Raw genomic sequence first — 18,519 nt, forward strand, 5'->3', positions numbered from 1 at the left:
AACAGCCGCTGTGTCAATCACATCGACCTGATGATGATTCTGACTTCCCACCTCAGTGAGCATCCCGGCTCCCGAGTAACCACCCATTAATGTTCCTCTTCTCTTTTCTTGTCCCTCCGTTGTAAACGTTCAGAAACCTTTGGTAAGTCTAATTTCTTCACCACGTCAACAACTAACGCCCCCCCTTGTGCCCCCGTCCTCTCCCCCCAGACTAACAGCCACCGTGACAGTAACTGTGATCCACTCCGCGTGGCATGTTTACTAACGCCTTCCTGCCCCCCACCCCCACCCCCTGCCCCAGTGGTCCTCCAGCCTTCCTCAGCCGGGCACCAGGGAGCTGCAGAGAGAGGAGCCCGAAAGGAAAAGAGGGAAAAACCCAAGACGGCCAGGGTTAGATCGCACCCCAGAATGGGGGTGAGGGGAAATCTGAGGAATTGAGAACCCATGGGCCTTTCTACGTAATGGTCCTTCTGCTCCCATTCTGGGCCTTGACCCTGTTAGCAAATGGTAAAATCAGATCTGAGAGGGTTGTATCTAGGTGGGGTGGTCCTGGGCATTTCTAATTCTCTTTACCCAGCATCTAGCCTGGATCCCCTGAAATCAGCTCCCGGGCTAATTCTTACCAAAGTGAGAGTGACTGCAATTGGCCCTTGATAGTTTCTTATTTTCTTTGGAGTGGGAAGCAGAAACACCCTTAGTACCCATGAGGGACATTCCCTCCACCACCAATATAATGATCATAGGCTGCTGGGCCATCGTTTGAAGTCTGTTTTTTCGGCCTTTATCACCCCAATGAAGTGTAGTAGAACAATCCAAAGCAGGGGTTGACCTAGATTGCCACTGACCCAGATTTTAGCTCTCCTGAGTGCAACCTTAGGCAAATTCCCATTTCCTCCTATGTAAAGAGGAGAAAATGGCCTTGTCGCTTGAGACTCTTGTAAGAGATTATACAAGCCACCCAACCCCATTCAGAAGAGTGGGTCTCCAGTCAGGGGAGGGCTGTTGGAGAGCTGTGTCCAAGACCCACCTCTGCCTCTGGCTCAGGATGACTGCCGCCCTGGGCCTCAGTCTGCCTGTCTGTAAAATGAGCTTGAGCCTTGCAAAAGGAGCTATGTTTTCTCTCCCTTGGCACCTTCTCCACCCTGGCCTTGAGGCGAGGTTATCAACGATCACCAGCAGAGAAAGAGGGGGACCCCCGACACTCAGCTGTGGGGCTGAGCTCTGAGGTGCGACACGGCAGCCCTGAGCATTGCCTGTCTCCTGAGATTTCCTTGCCCCAGCGCCCAGACACCAAGACAGTCCTTTCCTCTTTTCCTTTTGGAAGTTTGAGAGGCTTCAGGGTCCTCCCTCTGCCTGGCTCCCCTTTCTCTGCCCTTCCCTCTCCCCCTTACTTGGCCTGTCTGTAACATCTCCCCTTTGCTTTATTAATGCCCGGCCCTAGGGCACTAACCCTTCCCCCATCTCTAACAAGATGCCTCAGACCCCATCGCTCCTTGTCCCTCCTGAGAAGAAAAGACAAGACAGAGGTCATGGCCCTTCCTCAGCCCAGAAGGAAGGCAGCCAGCAGGGCCAGGCCAGGCCCTAGACCTCGCCGGGCACAGCAGCGCCCCGGGGGCCTGTAGAGTGGCCCCTTCCTTCCCTAGGAGACTCCCACCTCCGATGGGAAGCCCTCTGATGAGCAAGCCCTCAGGTCCCACCCTGGTCCATGGGGCCTTGCTGCTTCACCTCAGCAAGGATCAGGGCTGGCTTAACTGCCGGGGGCAGAGTGAACAGGCCTGGCTTGTGCCTCCCCGGGGCCCCCCGGCCCCCCCGGACTGCCTTCTGAAATTCACCTGATTCTCTCTGCTTCCCTTACAGAAAGCACTCCGATCCGAGGTAAGAGGCTCTTTCCTCACTCACCCCCACTCACGCTCTCTCACTGCCCGCCAGCTCCCCAGCTGCAGAGGGGCTGCCCCCGGCACCCCTCCACGAGTCTCCTTGCCAACCCCTGCCCGTGTTGGTCCAGTCTCTGTGTCTGTGTTGCTGTCTGTGGCTGGGGGGCCAGGTGGCCGCAGCGGCTCCTCAGGACACCTGCTTGGGGGCAGAGGGGAGCTGTCTCACCCTCGGGAAGGGCCAGTCTGCCCAGCCCCCCCAGAGTGCTGGACATGGGTTTCTGACCAGTCTCTGTCTGCAGCTATTGTCCATCTCTAACCTTGGTTTTCCCATCTGTAAAGTGAGGGTCCAGAGGGGCCCTTGGCTCTGTAGCTTTTTTTTAAAGCAGAATAGGGTGCCTGAGGGAACAGAGTGAGGCAGCCTCACAGGCCAGCCCTCCGGTGCTGCCCCAAGACTAGCTGATGTGCGAGAGCCCAGGAAGAAGTCAGGTCTGGTTGTGGCTTTGCCGAGCCATGCGGTGGGAGCGGAGGCAGACTCCTCACGCTCTCTGCCCCGTTGCCTTCCCCGGAGCCTCATTTTCAGTCTGTGACTTCATGTCACTGCAGTGGGATCACCTTGGATAAAGCTGAGGGAGGGTTCTGCTTGAGCGTGTGGACTGGGTGTCCGGACTCCTGGCACCAGGTCTCTGGTTAAAGCCCGGGACTCACACAGTAGGAGACAGTCGCTCATGTCCGCTTGCTCGTGGTCAGCGAGCTCTCGGGCCCCAGCCTCCGACTCAGACATACACAGAGACGTCCGCTCAGTTTTCCTTAGTTGTGCCGGGGGGCTTCAGCCCAGGCCTTTGATTTCAGCCATATCTGCCTCGTTTTTATTTCCTCGTGGGTATCATTGAGTCCTATGATTTCAGACAGACTTAAAGATGTTCGATCAGCTTCATTTACTTAGGAAAGTGAGAATTTGCTTGGGGTTGTGGTTCCAGGTATCTGTGGAGTAATCTGGGTTCCTTTTCTGTTTACTCATAACCATTTGCTCCCGGCCTGGGCTTTCAGATATTCTTGGGATGGTTCACTCATTTTGATGTGTTCACCGGGAGTAAACTCTAGCCTGGGATTTCACACACGCTGAGGGGAAGTCAGCTCTGTGATCGCCATGACTCTGCTTTGGTCCTGTGGTTTTACGTATACTTGAGAAAATTGGCCTCTCATTCACTCATAAGCAACAAGTCCTTTGCTGGTTGTGATGTCAAACATACTTGAAGAATTTCAACCTCCACTTTTATTTGTGGGTGTGCAAGGTGTTCATTGAGACCTCTGATTTTAAAAACTTTGGAAAACTCTCCTCGTTTTCAAAACCTGCGAGCCCTCCCCGGCCTTGGGGCTAGGACCATAATTCTCAAAAGCACCTGACAGAGGTCAGTCATTCACGAGCACCAAGATCCTGAACCCCGGGCTGGTTTTGCAGCAGGTGGGTGAGTTCAGACTGACTTGCCCAGGTGACTGAAGTAAATCCTCGGGCAGCTCAGCTGCCTCATCATGTAGTTTCAGGTGCAGAAGGCTTTCTTCCAGCCTTTGATTTCAGGTATACTAAATGTTTATCAGTGGCAACGTCCTGTACCTCAGGTAAAGGATGCTACCCCAGATACCATGGATGCACCCCAGCCCAGAAACTTCAAACACTGTTGGAAAAATACCACCCTCTGTTTCTCCCTTATGGGCACTGTGGGCGTCTGTCATTGCAAACACACTGAGGATCCCAGACCCATGACCGTTTGCAGGCGCACAGGGGTGCAATCAACAGGCGACTGCCAGGCCCCTGGACATGCGTGTTATTTGCAGTGGCCCCCTAGGGCCCAGGGCCTCTTGAATCCTCCTTCCCTCTTCCGTGGAGAGCATCATGGGACACTTCTACAGCACACCTCCACCTGTGCACTCCCTCATCATCGTGGCTCAACGTGGCCATCGCTTGTGCCGCGCCTGCCGCGTGGACAGCCTCTTGACCATGAAGGAAGCCTTTGTTGGGGAGTTCTGTATGTCCAGGCCAGGGTGAGGCCGGCTCAGGGCTAGGGGCAGGTGAGCCAGGGTGGCCCCCGGGGTTTCTAGGCTAACTGAACTCTTCGTCTGCCTCGGCGGCCCGGCCAGAGCAAGAGACAGGCTGGACTGGACTCTGGGACAGCCCGCCCTTCCTGCCCCACCTGCCCTGACCGGCCGAGCCTTCTGCCCTCTCTCCGCAGGGGCCCTCCAGATTGAAAGCAGCGAGGAGACCGACCAGGGCAAATACGAGTGTGTGGCCGCCAACAGCGCGGGCGTGCGCTACTCCTCGCCCGCCAACCTCTACGTGCGAGGTAGGGAACGCCGCATCCAGGTCACAGGCAGGGGCCTGCCCCACCCCGCCCCCTTCCTCGGGCTCACAGCCTCCGGGCTCCCCTGTCCCCTGCACGCCCGGGATCCCCCTGCCTGGACGCAGCGGGGACCATAGGCAAGGCCCTTTCTGGACCTCATTTTCCTGGCCTGCAGAATGGGGGTAGCTTAAACCCACTCCCACCCTGTGCCTGGTGATGGATGCCCGTGGTCGTGGGGGGGGAGGCAGGCGGGACCGGGGCAGGGTCGGGGAGGGGGTCGCTCTTGGGCCTCAGGGCAGGGGAGCCTGCAGGCCTCTGCCCCACCCCGCCCACCCGACTGCCCATCCCAGTCGGCTTCTGTGCTGTGTGTTGTGCCGTGGCCCCCTGTTCCGTGCTCGCTTCGCTTTTCCAAACTCCGTGGCCTCGTAGCTCCCCGCTTCACCAGCCCTCCCCCGGCCCCTCAATCTGAGAGTTGGGGAGGGGTCTCTGAGGCGTCCCCCTCCAAGCCGGCCCCACACCCTCACCCTAGCCCAGTGCTATGGGTCTTGTCCAGTTACCCTCAAGGAAGGTCTGGTTTAGGCGCAGTGGATGGCCACTGCGAAACACACGCCCAGGGCCTGCGCCCAGGGCCTGCGCCGCCCCTCCCCAGGCTGAGGCGGGCACCCCAGTGGGACCGGGGTCCTTCCCTGCACCTGCCCCCCCCCCAGGAAGCCCTGGGGAGTGTCTGCACATTTTCCTGCTGGGTCCCGTGGTTTCCCTTCCAGAGGGGCAGGGGGAGCCTCCCTTGCCCCCATATGCCTCTGTAGACCCCCACTTATCCTTATGTCAGCTCTTTGATCCTTTTGGAAATGATCTGCTGCCCCCTCACTTACCCCCCACCGCCCGTCTCCCACGGCCCCGTCCGTGGGGCAGAAACCGGGAGCAGGAGGTGCCCCCAGGGGCTGCGGTCCTCCCCACCCGCACCCCCAGCCCTGCCCTCGCCCACCTCGGAGGCGGGCGCCCCTCGCTGACCTGCGCCCCGCAGCCCCTCGGCCCTCCTCCCAGTGAAGCCCCCGCCCCCAAGCAGTTCCCCAGTTCCGCACTCGAAGTCGGGCATCTTGTCTCCGAGGAGGAAGCTGCATGGAGGGCGGGGAGGGGACGCGGGGGGGGGGGTGGCGGCGGGCGGGCCGGGGCGCACATCCCCCCCCCTCCCTGCCGCGGCCCGCTGGTGAGTTACGGTGCGCTCATGAATTCTGACTGACCGGTCTTCGTCTAACCTGTTTATTTCTTTGCAAACACCTGGGATGGGGTTTGTGATTCTGGCAGAACTCAGACAGAGCGGGCAGCAGGCCCGGGGCGGGGTGGGGGGGGCCCTGGAGAGAGGGCAGGGCGGGGCTTCTGCGTCCTCAGCGCCCAGGGCTGGGGGCCCGGCCTGAGCCTCCTTCCTGCTGGGGAGTCCAGCCCCCCAGCCTTTGCCTGGGTCTCAGATGCTCCGAAATTAAACTGAGAAGGACTCATTCAAAGGCAAATATAGATCTTGTATGTCAAGGAAAGAGAAAAGGTTGTTGCTGTTCTTTTTTATTTTTTAATTTTAATTTTTTTTGGTTTAATGAGAAAAAAAAACAACAAACTATTGCAGCTTTTAGCCTTGGGAAGTCCTCTTTTTACTCTCTGTATCTCCCCTATTTTTTCTCTTCTCCCCATGTCATTGTGTTCTGCATCAAACCCCCTTTACATCCCTCAGAGCTTCGAGAAGGTTGGTGTGTTTTTTTCTTTTTTACTTTCTTTACCCACATTTTTACATTCTGAAAGTGACACGCGCACACACAAAACTCACACAGACACACACACACACAGATAATAATCATTAAAAAAAAAAGTAAATGGAATGCGAATATCTGGCGCAAAGCAAACAACAAAACAAAAAACCGCCAAGCGAGAGCAAAAACCCAGAAAGACACGAAAATCTCAGCCGCGCCCAGCCCGGCCGAGGGCCGGCGCACACATGCGATGCTTGCATTGTGGTCGCCTCTATGCATCCGTTGGTAATGTTGTTGCTAAGTTTTTTGCACTCCTCGTCGTCATGGTAACTTGGGCCTGATGCATGCTGGGAGAATGTAAAAATTTCTCTGCATGCCACTCCTGTCGGTTTGGTTTGGTGAATTCCCAACACCTTCTGTTGGAGTGTTCCTTGTCTTCCGTTCCGTTTTTCTTCTTTGGTTTACTTCTTTTTCTTTCTTTTATTTATTAATTTCTCTTCTTGGTTTTGTTTCACTTTGGGGGGGAAAAAACCGATCGGTTCGTTCTTTTTTCCCCCCTCCCGCCCCCTTCCTTCAGCCCCCTTCCCCCTCAAAGCGTCTCGTCTTTGGTTCTGTATCGTGTTTCCGTGCTATTTGGTTTTGTTTTCTTGGGCTGAGCTGTTCTGTGGTTGTTCTCCAAACGCATTGTGATTAAAAAGCCAGTGTTCCTGTCCCAACTACCGTGCAGGGAGGGCGGAAGGGGTCCCGCAGCTGGGATGCTGTGGCAGAAAGTGACCGCGTAGGCTCACAGGAGGGGTCTAGGCAGTGGGTGAGGTGTGTGGAGAGCAGTTCGGTTTGCCTACCCTTACTGGCTAACCCCCTTCCCTCCCGGGGAACGTCCATGTTGGAAGGGAGCTTAAGCACCCATGTTTCCCTCCTTCTCCTTAGTGTGAGACCAACTCCTGCCCTCCCAACCGACACCCAAAATAGGCATTTGAAGCCCAGCTGAATGGGCACCTGACGTTTTGAGTTCTTGTTCGATGTAACAACACAGCCACATATGGGAGGCGACCACCTTAAAATGGACCATCACCCACAGGGTGCAGGCTTGCACATGAACCATGTTCAAAATGGCAGCTGGCACGATAACTTTATGCATCTTGGCTGGGCACAAATAAAGAACTGCCCATCAGGAAATATGGCATGGCTGATTCTGGAAGACATACATAACCAGTTATCCTGTCCTCAGTTGCTATGCCTCTGCCTCCCAGGTAGTGTTGGCTGCTTCTCCCACCTTCTCTCTTTGGGCCCAGTCACAAGTGTCATTTGTTCAGCAATACAGCATGGTCACTTTCTGGGTACCTGAGCATCAGAACTGTGGAATTCTGGAGAAAACCCAGGGGAACTTTGGACCCAGCCTCTCCCCCTCTCTCTGCCTCCTTAACCTTCCCTCCCCCCCTTTACCTCCTCTCTCTCTCTCTCTCTCTCTCTTTCTTCCTCTTTCTCTCTCTCTCACTTTCTCTCTCTCAGCTCTTTCTCTCTGTGTTTCTCTCTCACTCTTGTAAATCTTCAGGGATACACACTTCCACTTCTCCCTCCCTGAAGAAAGGCAATCCTTGACAGTCCCACTCCACCCCACTAGTAAATTATTTAAATTATTTATTTAGATTTCTGGCCCCAGCTCCCTACCCTACATAGATGATAACTGAGGGCAAAGGCCAGCTTCTCTGGGGTCCCCTTCCCCCTTCTCTTGCCCTTACTCCTCTAAACTCTTCAGTTATTAAGTCCAGGGCCAACTTGGGATATGGACTTCAGGTGCAATAACAGGGAGCTGATTTCTCCTATTTCATCTAATCTAGCATGGGATCTGCCAGATTGATTCTCAGGAATCCCCAACAAATAAAAGGAGGGGGATTTTCCCCTCTCCTACAACAAAGCTGGGTCCCAGTAAACTGGAAGTGAGGGGTACTTGAGATCTTTGAAGAGCATTTGGACTTTTGGGGCAGTGTAGCCGTGGGGTGAGAGTAAGGCTCTGGGTTCAGCACATGTGGATTCCAGTCCCTTCTTGGCTGTGTAACCTCAGACTAGTGACTTGATCTGTTGGAGACCCCATCCTCTCCTTTGAGTAATACAGACCATCAGCATGCCTAGCTCACAGGTAGGAGAGAAGATTCCATTGAGCACGTCATTCTAGCCAAGTGCCCTGTATAGTACTTGGCACATTGTAAAAGTGGGAAATAAAGAGTCTGAGCAAAGGCCTGGGGAAGTCGCCTCCTTTTGGAGGGAACCATTGTTTCCCTGCCGTGCACTTCACATGTCTATAGTTTGGATGAGATGGCTTATGGGAAACTGCTTTGAAAAGAAGCATAGGGCAGACATTAATTCATTTGCTCAGGTCTCCTTTTTTGCTGGTGCTTTTCCGAGCTCCTCCACGATCTCATTTTCTCCTGGCTCCAGCCCCGCCCCCATGAGATCTGTGACCTCCCCAGGGCCACATCTCTTACTTGACCTCCTGTTACTCCTACAGGGAGTGCCATGGCCACCTAGCCGAAAAAGGGCAAAAATGACCCAGCGTGGGTGCTAGGCCATGCCCAAAAATATTGTCCAGGCCAGCAGAGGTGACAGGCCACCTGGCATGTTGTTCCCTGAGAGCTGCAACTGTTGGCACTGTAGCCTGAGCGGCAGCGTCACAGCTCATAGCTACGAGGAATCCCCACCCTTCACAGCCGAAGTCTTTCTTCCTTTCACAACGTCCAGCGTCTGCTGATGCTTGTGGGTCAGAGGATGGCCTATTCGGATTTGCCTTTTCTGAAATTGAGCTGTGATCCATAGGACCAAAGTCAAAACCACGCCCATCTTTTGATGTAGCTGGCAGCTCTGTTCCCAAACCTCCCTGGGGAATGTGCAGCTCAGGCTTTTGACAAGGTTGGGAAGTTCCCCAGATTTCATGCTCCTTGGCTGTTAACTTTCTTTTTTGTCTCTTTAAAATTATAAGCCTTTAAGGTGTGAGTTAGTCCCACAACATAGCATTATTGAACCACAACGCACACGCCCCAGTTAAATGGGAGCCATCCTCTGTCCCTAAGATGTACAGGGAGAACGTGGGGCAAGGAAGCACTGTCACCTTCACAGAATTTCAGATATCTTCAGACTTCTGGAATACACCCGATGGGACTGGATAATTTAATGCCCAGTCTCGAATGCTAAGTAAAGAAATCAGCACTTCATGCCCTAGGCCAGTGGAAGGTCTAGATTGGCCCCAACTTCCAGGACTTCTTTAGAACCCTTTGAGGACCTTTCTGGTACCCAAGCTATATAATTGGTGGCTATCACTTCCTGTACCCTCCAAATCATAATAGGTTTGGATATTGGGTCTTAAGTACCTCTTGGACTTTCAGAAAGGTTTCCGTTAGGGTGTGTGGCAAGTTTCCCAGTTCCTACTGATGGAACTTGGCCAAGCCAACCCCCTTGCCCATTCCTGAGGCTCCGGACTTGACCCTGGGGCTGTCAGTTGTACATCAGGATCCAGCCTTTCCCTTCATTCCACCTTCACCCCACGGGGAGAGGGGGCTCCAGGGGTGGAGAAGCAGGCTTTCCTCTACTGGGCGTGGCGGGCGGCTGGGAGGGGATGTTCTGCAGGAACACTGAGCTCTGGACACCTCTCGCCTGCTGCCTGCCTCACTCCCCTTTGCATTGCTCTTTCCTCTGTTCTGGGGGGTGGGTGTGGAGAATATTAGATTACACCTTGTCACCTGGAAAGCCCCGCATCTCCAGTCGCCACAGTGAGGGGACCAAAGCGAGTCAGCCAATTGGCAAGATGTTATCCCATTTTCTACTAGGACCCCCCCAAAAGTGTGGGGGGGACAGAACAAAAACTATATGCAGCAAAATGTCCAGCTGCAAATATCAACTACTTGCCAAAGACCACTGGTCAGCCCGTGGGCCATGGGTCCAGCCAGGTCCCTCCAGGCCTTGCACGCTCTTCTGATGGCGGAGGGAGCTGGTGGTGGGAAGAGGGCGACAGGATGGTGGAAAGGGGGTAAGGAAAAGGAGGGTGCACAAGAGAGGCTGCCGGGTGTCACCCACCCTCCCTGGGCCACAGGCTGGGCAAAGGAGGATGAGAAATGGGCTCTGGAATTAGGCCCTGACCCCTCCCACATCCCCGACAGGTGTAATCTAAGCTTAAGTAAACCCGCGGAGGCTGTAGAACTTCTTGGCGTCTCCCCCCACACACCCTCTCCATCTGCATCCTCATTTTGGAGTCTAGAGGAGCCTCTGGCAACTTCTCCGATTCCAAAATGCCCAGCAGAGCCTCCCCCTCCCTTCCCCTCCCCCCAGCTGCAGCTTGCTGAATTGTGAAGATGTCTGACACTGTTGAGTTCCCTAGTGCTTCAGCCAGATCACCTCACTTTTGAGTTCCCCCTCACTCCTTCCCCACCTCCTCCCCTCAGCCCTAACCCCTCTTTTTGGTTTTTGAGTTTTCTGCTTCTTCCTGCCTGGGGGAGGGATTGTCTCCCAGTTGCTTTGACGGTTTTTGAGTTGTTTTTCCATGTGAATCGGGGTTTGAAGCCACCCACCCCCCCCAACCTGCCACCCCCCACTGCCCACCCTCCTGATCCCCTCACCCACGTGGGTTCCCCTGCTGGGACCCCCCGGCTACTCGGTGACGAGAAGAGCTGGAAACCAGAGCCAGCTGGAGCATGCTGAGGACCAAGCTGGTGTGGTCCCCTTATAACCCGCCTGGACCCTCCATTCAGGTCGGTAATTGGGGGCGGGGGTCCCACGGGGCCACACTGTCCCGTGGGCTCCGCACCCACCTCACTTTCTAACCTGTACCTCAAGCTTGCAGCCAGGGGTGGAGAGATGAGCGGGTGGGTGTCAGCACCAACCTGGGCAGAACACAGCGTCAGCCACCCACCGTTGCCAGCTGGGGGGGGTGCCTCGAGGTCTCGGACCCCCAGGGTGGGGTCCGAGCCACCCAGTGCCAGTTGGGCACACTCCTCCCTAAATTCGTGGCAAACCAGCCCTCTTCCTACAGCACACCCTTAGAAGCAGATGAGGGGGTGAGAAAGCAAGTGGGCAAAGTTTCTTGGGTGTCAGCCTTTGCAGTTTATTAGCAGATCCACTGAACTGATGGCTGCCGGCCATGCTGGAGATTGTGAGCGCTGAAATTGCTGTTGTTGATAAATGCCCTCCCACATTTAACTGACTTAGAATTAACAACCCTGCGCAGCAAGTCTTTTACATGTTTAAGATGTACGCCTTGTCTCTACTTCTGGAAAAAGTTAGAGGTACCTTCTAAATTAGGCTGCTTCCTAAGGGGAGCTATTTTAAGCTAAGATCAGATGTGGACACATTCTTTTGGGTGAGATGTTGTGCTTTCCGGAGGAATAAATCGGGCTCACAGTTAACCTTTAACTCCTAAAGTCAGCTCGTCGTTCCTTCGCTGTTCCGACAGCCCCTTCCCGTAGGAGCCTTTTACGATGGCTCCTGGACGGGCATTATGATGGCCGCTGGATAGTATTTCACTGGTGATGGGTACGGGGGTAAGGACTCACAAGTTTGAAAGAACCCGATGCCAAGAAGGGTCGCCTGGCTGTAATTCTGGCCACTCAGCAGGGTGAGCCAAGACCCACTTTCTCTGAGAGGCAGGAGCCAGGCAGGCCTGGCCTGCACGCTCGTCCTGCCACCTGCTTCCTGCGCGACCCCCAGCCAGCCCCGTCCCCTCGCCGGGCCTCTGCGCCTCGCCCACAAAACAAATTCAAGGACGGCCGTCTCTCAGCCTTCCTGGGAGGGATAGAGCAAGGTGGACAGTCAATAGAAATTCCTACTGTATCCTTTTCTTCTCTTTTTAACTCGAATTCATCCCAAAGCCCCCTTGAGGTAGAGTCTAGCTGACCTTGCCAGCACTCCGAAGGGCCGACGGGGCCACGTCTGGGTCGAGCACCCACCTTACGCCGGGCACTGCCCCACCCAGTCAGCTTGCTGGCTGCCCAGCTTGCCATCCTGTGGCTCATTTCACAGATGAGGCCCCAGACGGCCCCGGAGGACGCGGGACCTCCCAAGGCCACAGGCCCACTCGGCTCCATCAGCTCCCTCCCCTCTGCCTGAGGAGGTTTTCTGGGGACTCAGACCTCACGGAGGTCATCTCGATGTGGGACGGGGTTTGCGGACCTCGTTTAACGAGGGCTAAAGGTGGTCTTCCCCAGAAGGGGCCAGCAGGCCTGTCGGATCGGGGGGTTGGTTTGCTCCGAAGCAGCTTTCTCGGAGAGGAGCTCACCCGTGTGGCCGCCTCAAGCCTTCGGCCGATGCTCGGGGCCGGGTGGGGGGCCAGACCCTGTGTTCTGCCTGGGGGCAGGGGCACCTCCTGGGGAAGCCACAGCCCCCCTCCTTTCAGACCCCGATTTTCAGCCCCACACCCATTCCATGGTTTTTTTTCTTCTTGCTTTTGGGCATTTGGTTTTTATCTCAGAGGGTCTTTAATTTGTCTTTTGGATCTTTCTGTTTTCCGCTTTGTTTTTTCATTTGTTTCTCCTGGTTTTGTTTTGGATGTCGATGCCGATTTCTGTCCTTGATTAATTAGATCCCCCGGCTCATCCCCCAGCTCATCCCCCATCGTGTTCTGTTTCCATGACAACGCAGCGTCGGCATCCCACTCGGGCCTCGCTGTGGATGCCGGCGGCTGGCCTGGCCTGTGTCCGCTGGCTGGCCGGACCCCATTCTCCCCCAACTTCCACCACCGTCCACCCAGCCCTGCCAGAAAGCTGCCCCCCATCTCAGTGCCCATCCTGCCCCTCACGCCCCGGTCTGTCTGCATGTCCCCCTCTGTCTCCCTCCTGTCTGCCCCCTGCCCCCGCCCCCCCAGCCCTCCGCCTCCAGCAGTACCTTCCACTCCCACCATCCTGTCTCCAGCGTGACTCTGGACTTTTCGAGGGGCTCCCTTTTCCGAAGGGCTGCCAATTTCCCCGCCCTCTCTCCTGCCCCCACAGAGCTCCCCCTTCTCTTGCCTCCAGCTGGGATATTCAGGGAGCAGGGGTTGGGATTCTCCGTTCAGAAGCAAGGCTGGAATGGAGAGAATCGGCTGTGTCCTCCTGTCCCAAAGCGCTCTGTAGAGCAGCCAGGCCCCATCAGCCACCCTCTCGGGCTGCGGCTTGCAGCCCCAGCAACGCCTGAAGGTTGGCCAAGCAGTGTGCTCCAAGTCCCTTCTAGCCCTTTCAGCCTTCTAGCTCCCTGTCTGTCATGTCCAGGGTTGGAGCAAGGACCCCCTCCTTGGCCCACCATAGCCGAGCCCTCCCCCCATGCCTTCTCTGGGTCCCGAGACCCCCGCCAGGGACAACCTCTTTCTGGCTAGAAGCACTACGCAGCTGACCCCGGTCCTCCCACGGCGCCTCTGCTAGAGAAGCGCCTTTTGGAGCGGATGGTCAGGTGCATGTAGGTGTCCACCCGTGGTGGTCCTCCTCCCCCGAAAAATTCACCTTCCGAAAATGGAGCCCCCGAAACGCATCCTGCTGCCTTCGTGGTCTGTGAGATGGGACAGAAGGCTGCATCCGCTCCCTGCTAAGAAACGCACAGAACATGTCCCTGTTTATCAACGTTCCAGTCCATTCCCTTGTTTTTTATTATTATTATTATTGTTGTTGTTATTATTATTATTATTATTAATATTCTATTTATTATCCTGCCAGGGCTGTGATGTGACAATGTGACATGTTGCATTGGGTCACATCTGCTAGAGTTAATATGCAGCATTGAAGTGGGCCCCTCCCCCCCTCTCTCTCTGTCCCTCTCTGGCCCTCTGGCCCTGGTTTCCTCTCTCTCGGCTCTGTCTCTCCTCCCTGGTGCCCCCGCGGGTGCCGCACTGAAGGCCCTGAGACCCAGTCTCAGCTTCGCATTAGCCTCTCTCTGTCCCTCCTGGCTCTTGTTCTCTCTCTCCTCTGTCTCTGTCTCTGTCTCTCTCTGTCTCTCTCTTTCTCTTTATCTCAACCAACCTACTTTGCATGCTGTTTGTGATCCTGAGAGCTGCATCTATCAATGGAAACTTGTCAGAACTGACAGAAGCTTTTAGAAGGGTTTCTATACCCCAAAACCACAAAAATTTCATTAGAGTTTCTCATCTTTTCCTTGAGGGCCCCAGGGAAAGTGGGCGGGGCCCCTGGGTCACCTGGGGTGCTTCCCCCCACCCCCGCCCCCAGCTCTCCCGTGACCTGCCCTTTCCCGTCCCAGCCCGCCCCGGTACCCGCAGCCAGACCCTCCGAAGCTGCCGCTTGGAGCGCAGACGGAGGGGCTGCATTCCGAAGCCATGTCTGGCAGCAAAGATGAGAAACGGCTGATAAATTTTTGTGTCCATATCTGTGCTGTGACCAGCCACTCTGGTCCCTGAAACCCTGTTGCTATGGAATAATGCTTCATGTCTCTTTTATTATATATCGATATATCTCTCTATATATTGTTTGTGAAGTACCTTCTTTTGAAGTTTTGGTTTCTTTGTGTTGGAATTTGGTTTTGGTTTTTTTTTTTTTTTTTAATTTGTTTTTTTGTTTTTTGTTTTTTTTTCATTTGGAAGAAAAAAAATTTCAACTGGGGGGGAGGCAGCAGCCCTGTTTATATTTAAATTGTTTTCCACTTTTTTTTCCTTTTTTTCTTTCTTTCCTTCTTTCTTTCTCCTTGCTTGTCTTTCCTTTCTCCTACATTCCGTCTCCCTCCCACCCCCTGCATCTCCCTCTGCCTGCCGCTGCCGCCGCCCCCCCAGTCCGCCGCGTGGCCCCTCGATTCTCCATCTTACCCATGAGCCACGAGATCATGCCAGGTGGCAACGTGAACATCACCTGCGTGGCCGTGGGCTCGCCCATGCCATACGTCAAGTGGATGCAGGGGGCGGAGGACCTGACGCCGGAAGATGACATGCCCGTGGGTCGGAATGTGCTGGAACTCACGGATGTCAAGGATTCTGCCAATTACACATGCGTGGCCATGTCCAGCCTGGGTGTCATCGAGGCCGTGGCCCAGATCACAGTGAAGTGTAAGCAGGGCGCCGGGAAGGCCAGTGGAGTCTGACCCCAGGTGGGAGGGACAGTGGACATTTCGCCGGTTTGGCTTCGATCTCTCATGGCCTTTACGGGGACCGTGGTTCTCTGGACAAAATACTTGTCACTGGTAAATGATGCTGATCACATGCATCGAGACTTTGCCCTCCTTGGAGCTCACAGTCCAGAGAGAGAAATACCTGTGTAGTCAGTCACCGGGTGGTTATTACCGGCTGCTGGGGCCTCAAGGGTCCTCTGGCCCCCAACGTAGAAATCCCACCTTCTAGGCATGTTCAGTCAGGAAAGACTACACATTGCACATAAATGAGCCAGAGAAGGGGGAGCCGTTCTCAGGAAAGGAAGCAATCTGTGCCAAAAGTCCAGATTGACACTGGGGGATTCAGTGACATCGGATTCTCCTGATGTTTCAAATTTAGGGTGAGACGCGGAAGAAGGTGCCCTAAATACTTTGCGAGCTTGACAACACTGGCCACGAAGTTGCCAGCCCCAGGCTAGCCCCGGGCCACCCTTTGGTTTCATAAGTAGAGTTTTATCGGCACAGACCCATTCATGCTTGCCTGTCCGTGAGCTTTGGGGCTCCCAGGGCTGCACTGAGTGGTTTCCACCAAGATGGCCCTAGTCTGCAGCATGGAAAACCATTACGCCAGGGCCTTTGCCCGAGCTCTGCCCTAGCTGGGACCACAGACAATGCCGGCATTGTTGGTTATACTGCGAAGGGTTCAAACTGCCCGTCAATGCTTCCTTGGCCGTGACGTGGGCCCAGGCTTCTTAGCTGTGCTCCCACCCGCCGTGAGAGGTACTGCGTGTGCTGCTCACCTGCAGGCCAGGAGCCTGAGGTCACCCAGCCCCTTCCTCAGTCAGTCAGTCACAGAGTTCTTCTAGCACCCAGGAAGCCATTTGCTGGTAGGATGCAAACTTACTCCAGAGGACACCAAAGAGTATGAATGCATAGCCAGATGAAGGGGTCTGCAGGGTGAGGCCCCAAACAGAGGAGCTGCTTCCTCGTGGAGTTGGGTCTGGCATGGTGGCACTGATGTCCCAAGCTGGAGACTCTCCAGACTCCCTCCTTTGGGCTTCTGTGGGGGCTGCATTGCTGTGGCGTGGCAGATTCACTCGTTGGCCACTGGCCATTGGTTCAGTCTCCAGCCTGCAGGTCTGGGGACTTAGACTGAGGAATGTACACTCCAGCCTGCAGGTCTGGGGACTTAGGCTGAGGAATGTACACTCCAGCCTGCAGATCTGGGGACTTAGACTGAGGAATGTACACTCCAACCTCTGGCCACGCAGTTGGCTCTCCGGGCAACTAGCCCCAACCTTAGATGCTTCCAGAGTCACCTTACTCACGTAAGAACAGGCTCCTGCATTACTCGCCACACTTAGGCGATTCCAGTGGCCGCGGGAGCAGTGTCAGGCTCCAGACACAGACCAGATCTTTATACTGAGATAAATCTACACACATATGTGTTTTTGGTCATTGCAATGACCAGCATACATTTCTGGTAAGCCACAGCAACGATAGACAAAACTTGGTCCCACACAGCGACGACCTCGGGTAATCGGCGTCTCCGGGACGGCTGGGAGGCATGGCTAGCACCTGCCAGGTGGCCCCTGGGGACGGAGCATCCAGGTGTGGGGAAGGGGAAGTGGGGACAGATAAGCAAAGTGAACTGTAGACCAGGGGCCACCAGTGTCTCCCCCAAAAGTAAATATTTTTCTTCTCTAGCAAACTAGTTGTAAAAAGGAAAAGCTGGCCCTAGTGGCCGTCTGTGCTGACAAAGCCACTGTCAGCAGGACATACACGCAGCTGGTTTCAATAAAGCTTTATTGACAAACAGCGTGTGCCGGTCCTGGGTCCACAGCCTGCTGGCCCCTGCTTTACATGGTGACATAACCTCGGGGTCTGCGGCCGGTGTGTCCCTGACTCGTGTCCGTGCCTCCACCCACAGCTCTGCCCAAAGCCCCGGGGACTCCCGTGGTGACGGAGAACACAGCCACCAGCATCACCATCACCTGGGACTCGGGCAACCCGGACCCTGTGTCCTACTACGTCATCGAGTACAAATCCAAGAGCCAGGACGGGCCCTATCAGATCAAGGAGGACATCACCACGACGCGCTACAGCATTGGGGGCCTGAGCCCCAACTCTGAGTATGAGATCTGGGTGTCTGCTGTCAACTCCATCGGGCAGGGCCCCCCGAGCGAGCCCGTGGTCACCCGCACAGGCGAGCAGGCGCCGGCCAGCGCCCCCAGGAACGTGCAGGCCCGCATGCTGAGCGCCACCACCATGATCATCCAGTGGGAGGAGCCCGTGGAGCCCAACGGCCTGGTCCGGGGGTACCGGGTCTACTACACCATGGAGCCCGAGCACCCCGTGGGCAACTGGCAGAAGCACAATGTGGATGACAGCCTGCTGACCACCGTGGGCAGCCTGCTGGAGGACGAGACCTACACGGTGCGCGTGCTGGCCTTCACCTCCGTGGGAGACGGGCCCCTCTCGGACCCCATCCAGGTCAAGACGCAGCAGGGAGGTGAGGCTGTGGGCGGCAGGAGGCGGGGTGCTGGGTCTCCTGTCCTGGCACACGGGGGGCCCTGCAGCCGGTCCTTGTCCCCCGCGTGCTTTTGGCTGCAGCCACGCGTGGCCAGTGACAGGCCACAAAGGCCACACAGTCCTCGCGGGCCGTGCCGTCCAGGTCTGTAATTACGGCTGCGACGTTCTCACGCAACGAAATCGCCCAGCGATTTCTCAGCTTACTGCTCTTGTTCAGTGATGAATGACTATTTTTGTGCTACCATTTAAAATCAAAGTCCCGGAAAACCCCAATTTCTGCTTCCCTTGGGAAAGCAGATTTTACAAACCACCTGACCGCCAGAGTGGTGCCAGCAGCTGCATCCAAGATGGGGGCGCTGTTCCTGCCCCCCCCCCTTCTCAGTGGGAGTCTGAGTTGGTAATCAGCTCGTGTGGAGATCCGTGCTGGCTACTGTGAGTTAGTCAGCGGGCATCTACCCCAGGGCAGCTGACTGCTGGCCGGCTCCTGGGTTGGAAGGGGGGAGCCCCAGCTCAGCACGTTTCTGACCCTTTTTATGGGCCTGGGACTCCGTGACCTCAAATCCAGAAAGACTCGGCGACGCCACAGGCACCGGGGCAGGGCTGGACCCCCGAGCTGCTGCGCGGGTACAGCAGTCACCCTCAGAATACCCCACTGCTTCAGTGCTTCCAGTGGCCCCGAGAAAGCGGGGGAGGCGTTGAGATGGGCAAATAGCAACACGGGGACCCCTCGGAAAGTGAGGGGACAGTGGGAGAACATTCTGGAAGCATCTGGAACTGAACAGTCTTCCTTCAGGGGCTCTTCTGGGGGCGAGCACCCTAATTGGGATGGGCCCCCCCACGCTCCCCTTTGTTTCTGCTCCTCCGCCCCAACCCCAGTGCCTGGCCAGCCCATGAACTTCCGGGCAGAGGCCAAGTCGGAGACCAGCATTGGGCTCTCATGGAGCCCCCCAAGGCAAGAAAGCATCATCAAGTACGAGCTGCTGTTCCGCGAAGGCGACG

At 55.7% G+C, this 18,519-nt stretch overlaps 1 protein-coding gene across 1 annotated transcript in view; it reads left to right on the forward strand.

Annotated features, from left to right (window-relative positions):
• PTPRS (protein tyrosine phosphatase, receptor type, S) overlaps nucleotides 1-18,519 on the forward strand; it is a 91,042-nt gene that overhangs the window by 45,394 nt on the left and 27,129 nt on the right. The window contains exons 6-10 of the mRNA XM_012729411.1: nucleotides 4,103-4,213; nucleotides 5,934-5,945; nucleotides 14,678-14,947; nucleotides 16,919-17,500; nucleotides 18,397-18,513. Coding sequence (XP_012584865.1) covers nucleotides 4,103-4,213; nucleotides 5,934-5,945; nucleotides 14,678-14,947; nucleotides 16,919-17,500; nucleotides 18,397-18,513 — 1,092 coding nt within the window. The remainder of the gene's footprint in view (nucleotides 1-4,102; nucleotides 4,214-5,933; nucleotides 5,946-14,677; nucleotides 14,948-16,918; nucleotides 17,501-18,396; nucleotides 18,514-18,519) is intronic.

The sequence above is a fragment of the Condylura cristata genome, unplaced genomic scaffold (assembly GCF_000260355.1).
Source record: "Condylura cristata isolate star-nosed mole 26May11 unplaced genomic scaffold, ConCri1.0 scaffold00025, whole genome shotgun sequence".
Taxonomy (NCBI): domain Eukaryota; kingdom Metazoa; phylum Chordata; class Mammalia; order Eulipotyphla; family Talpidae; genus Condylura; species Condylura cristata.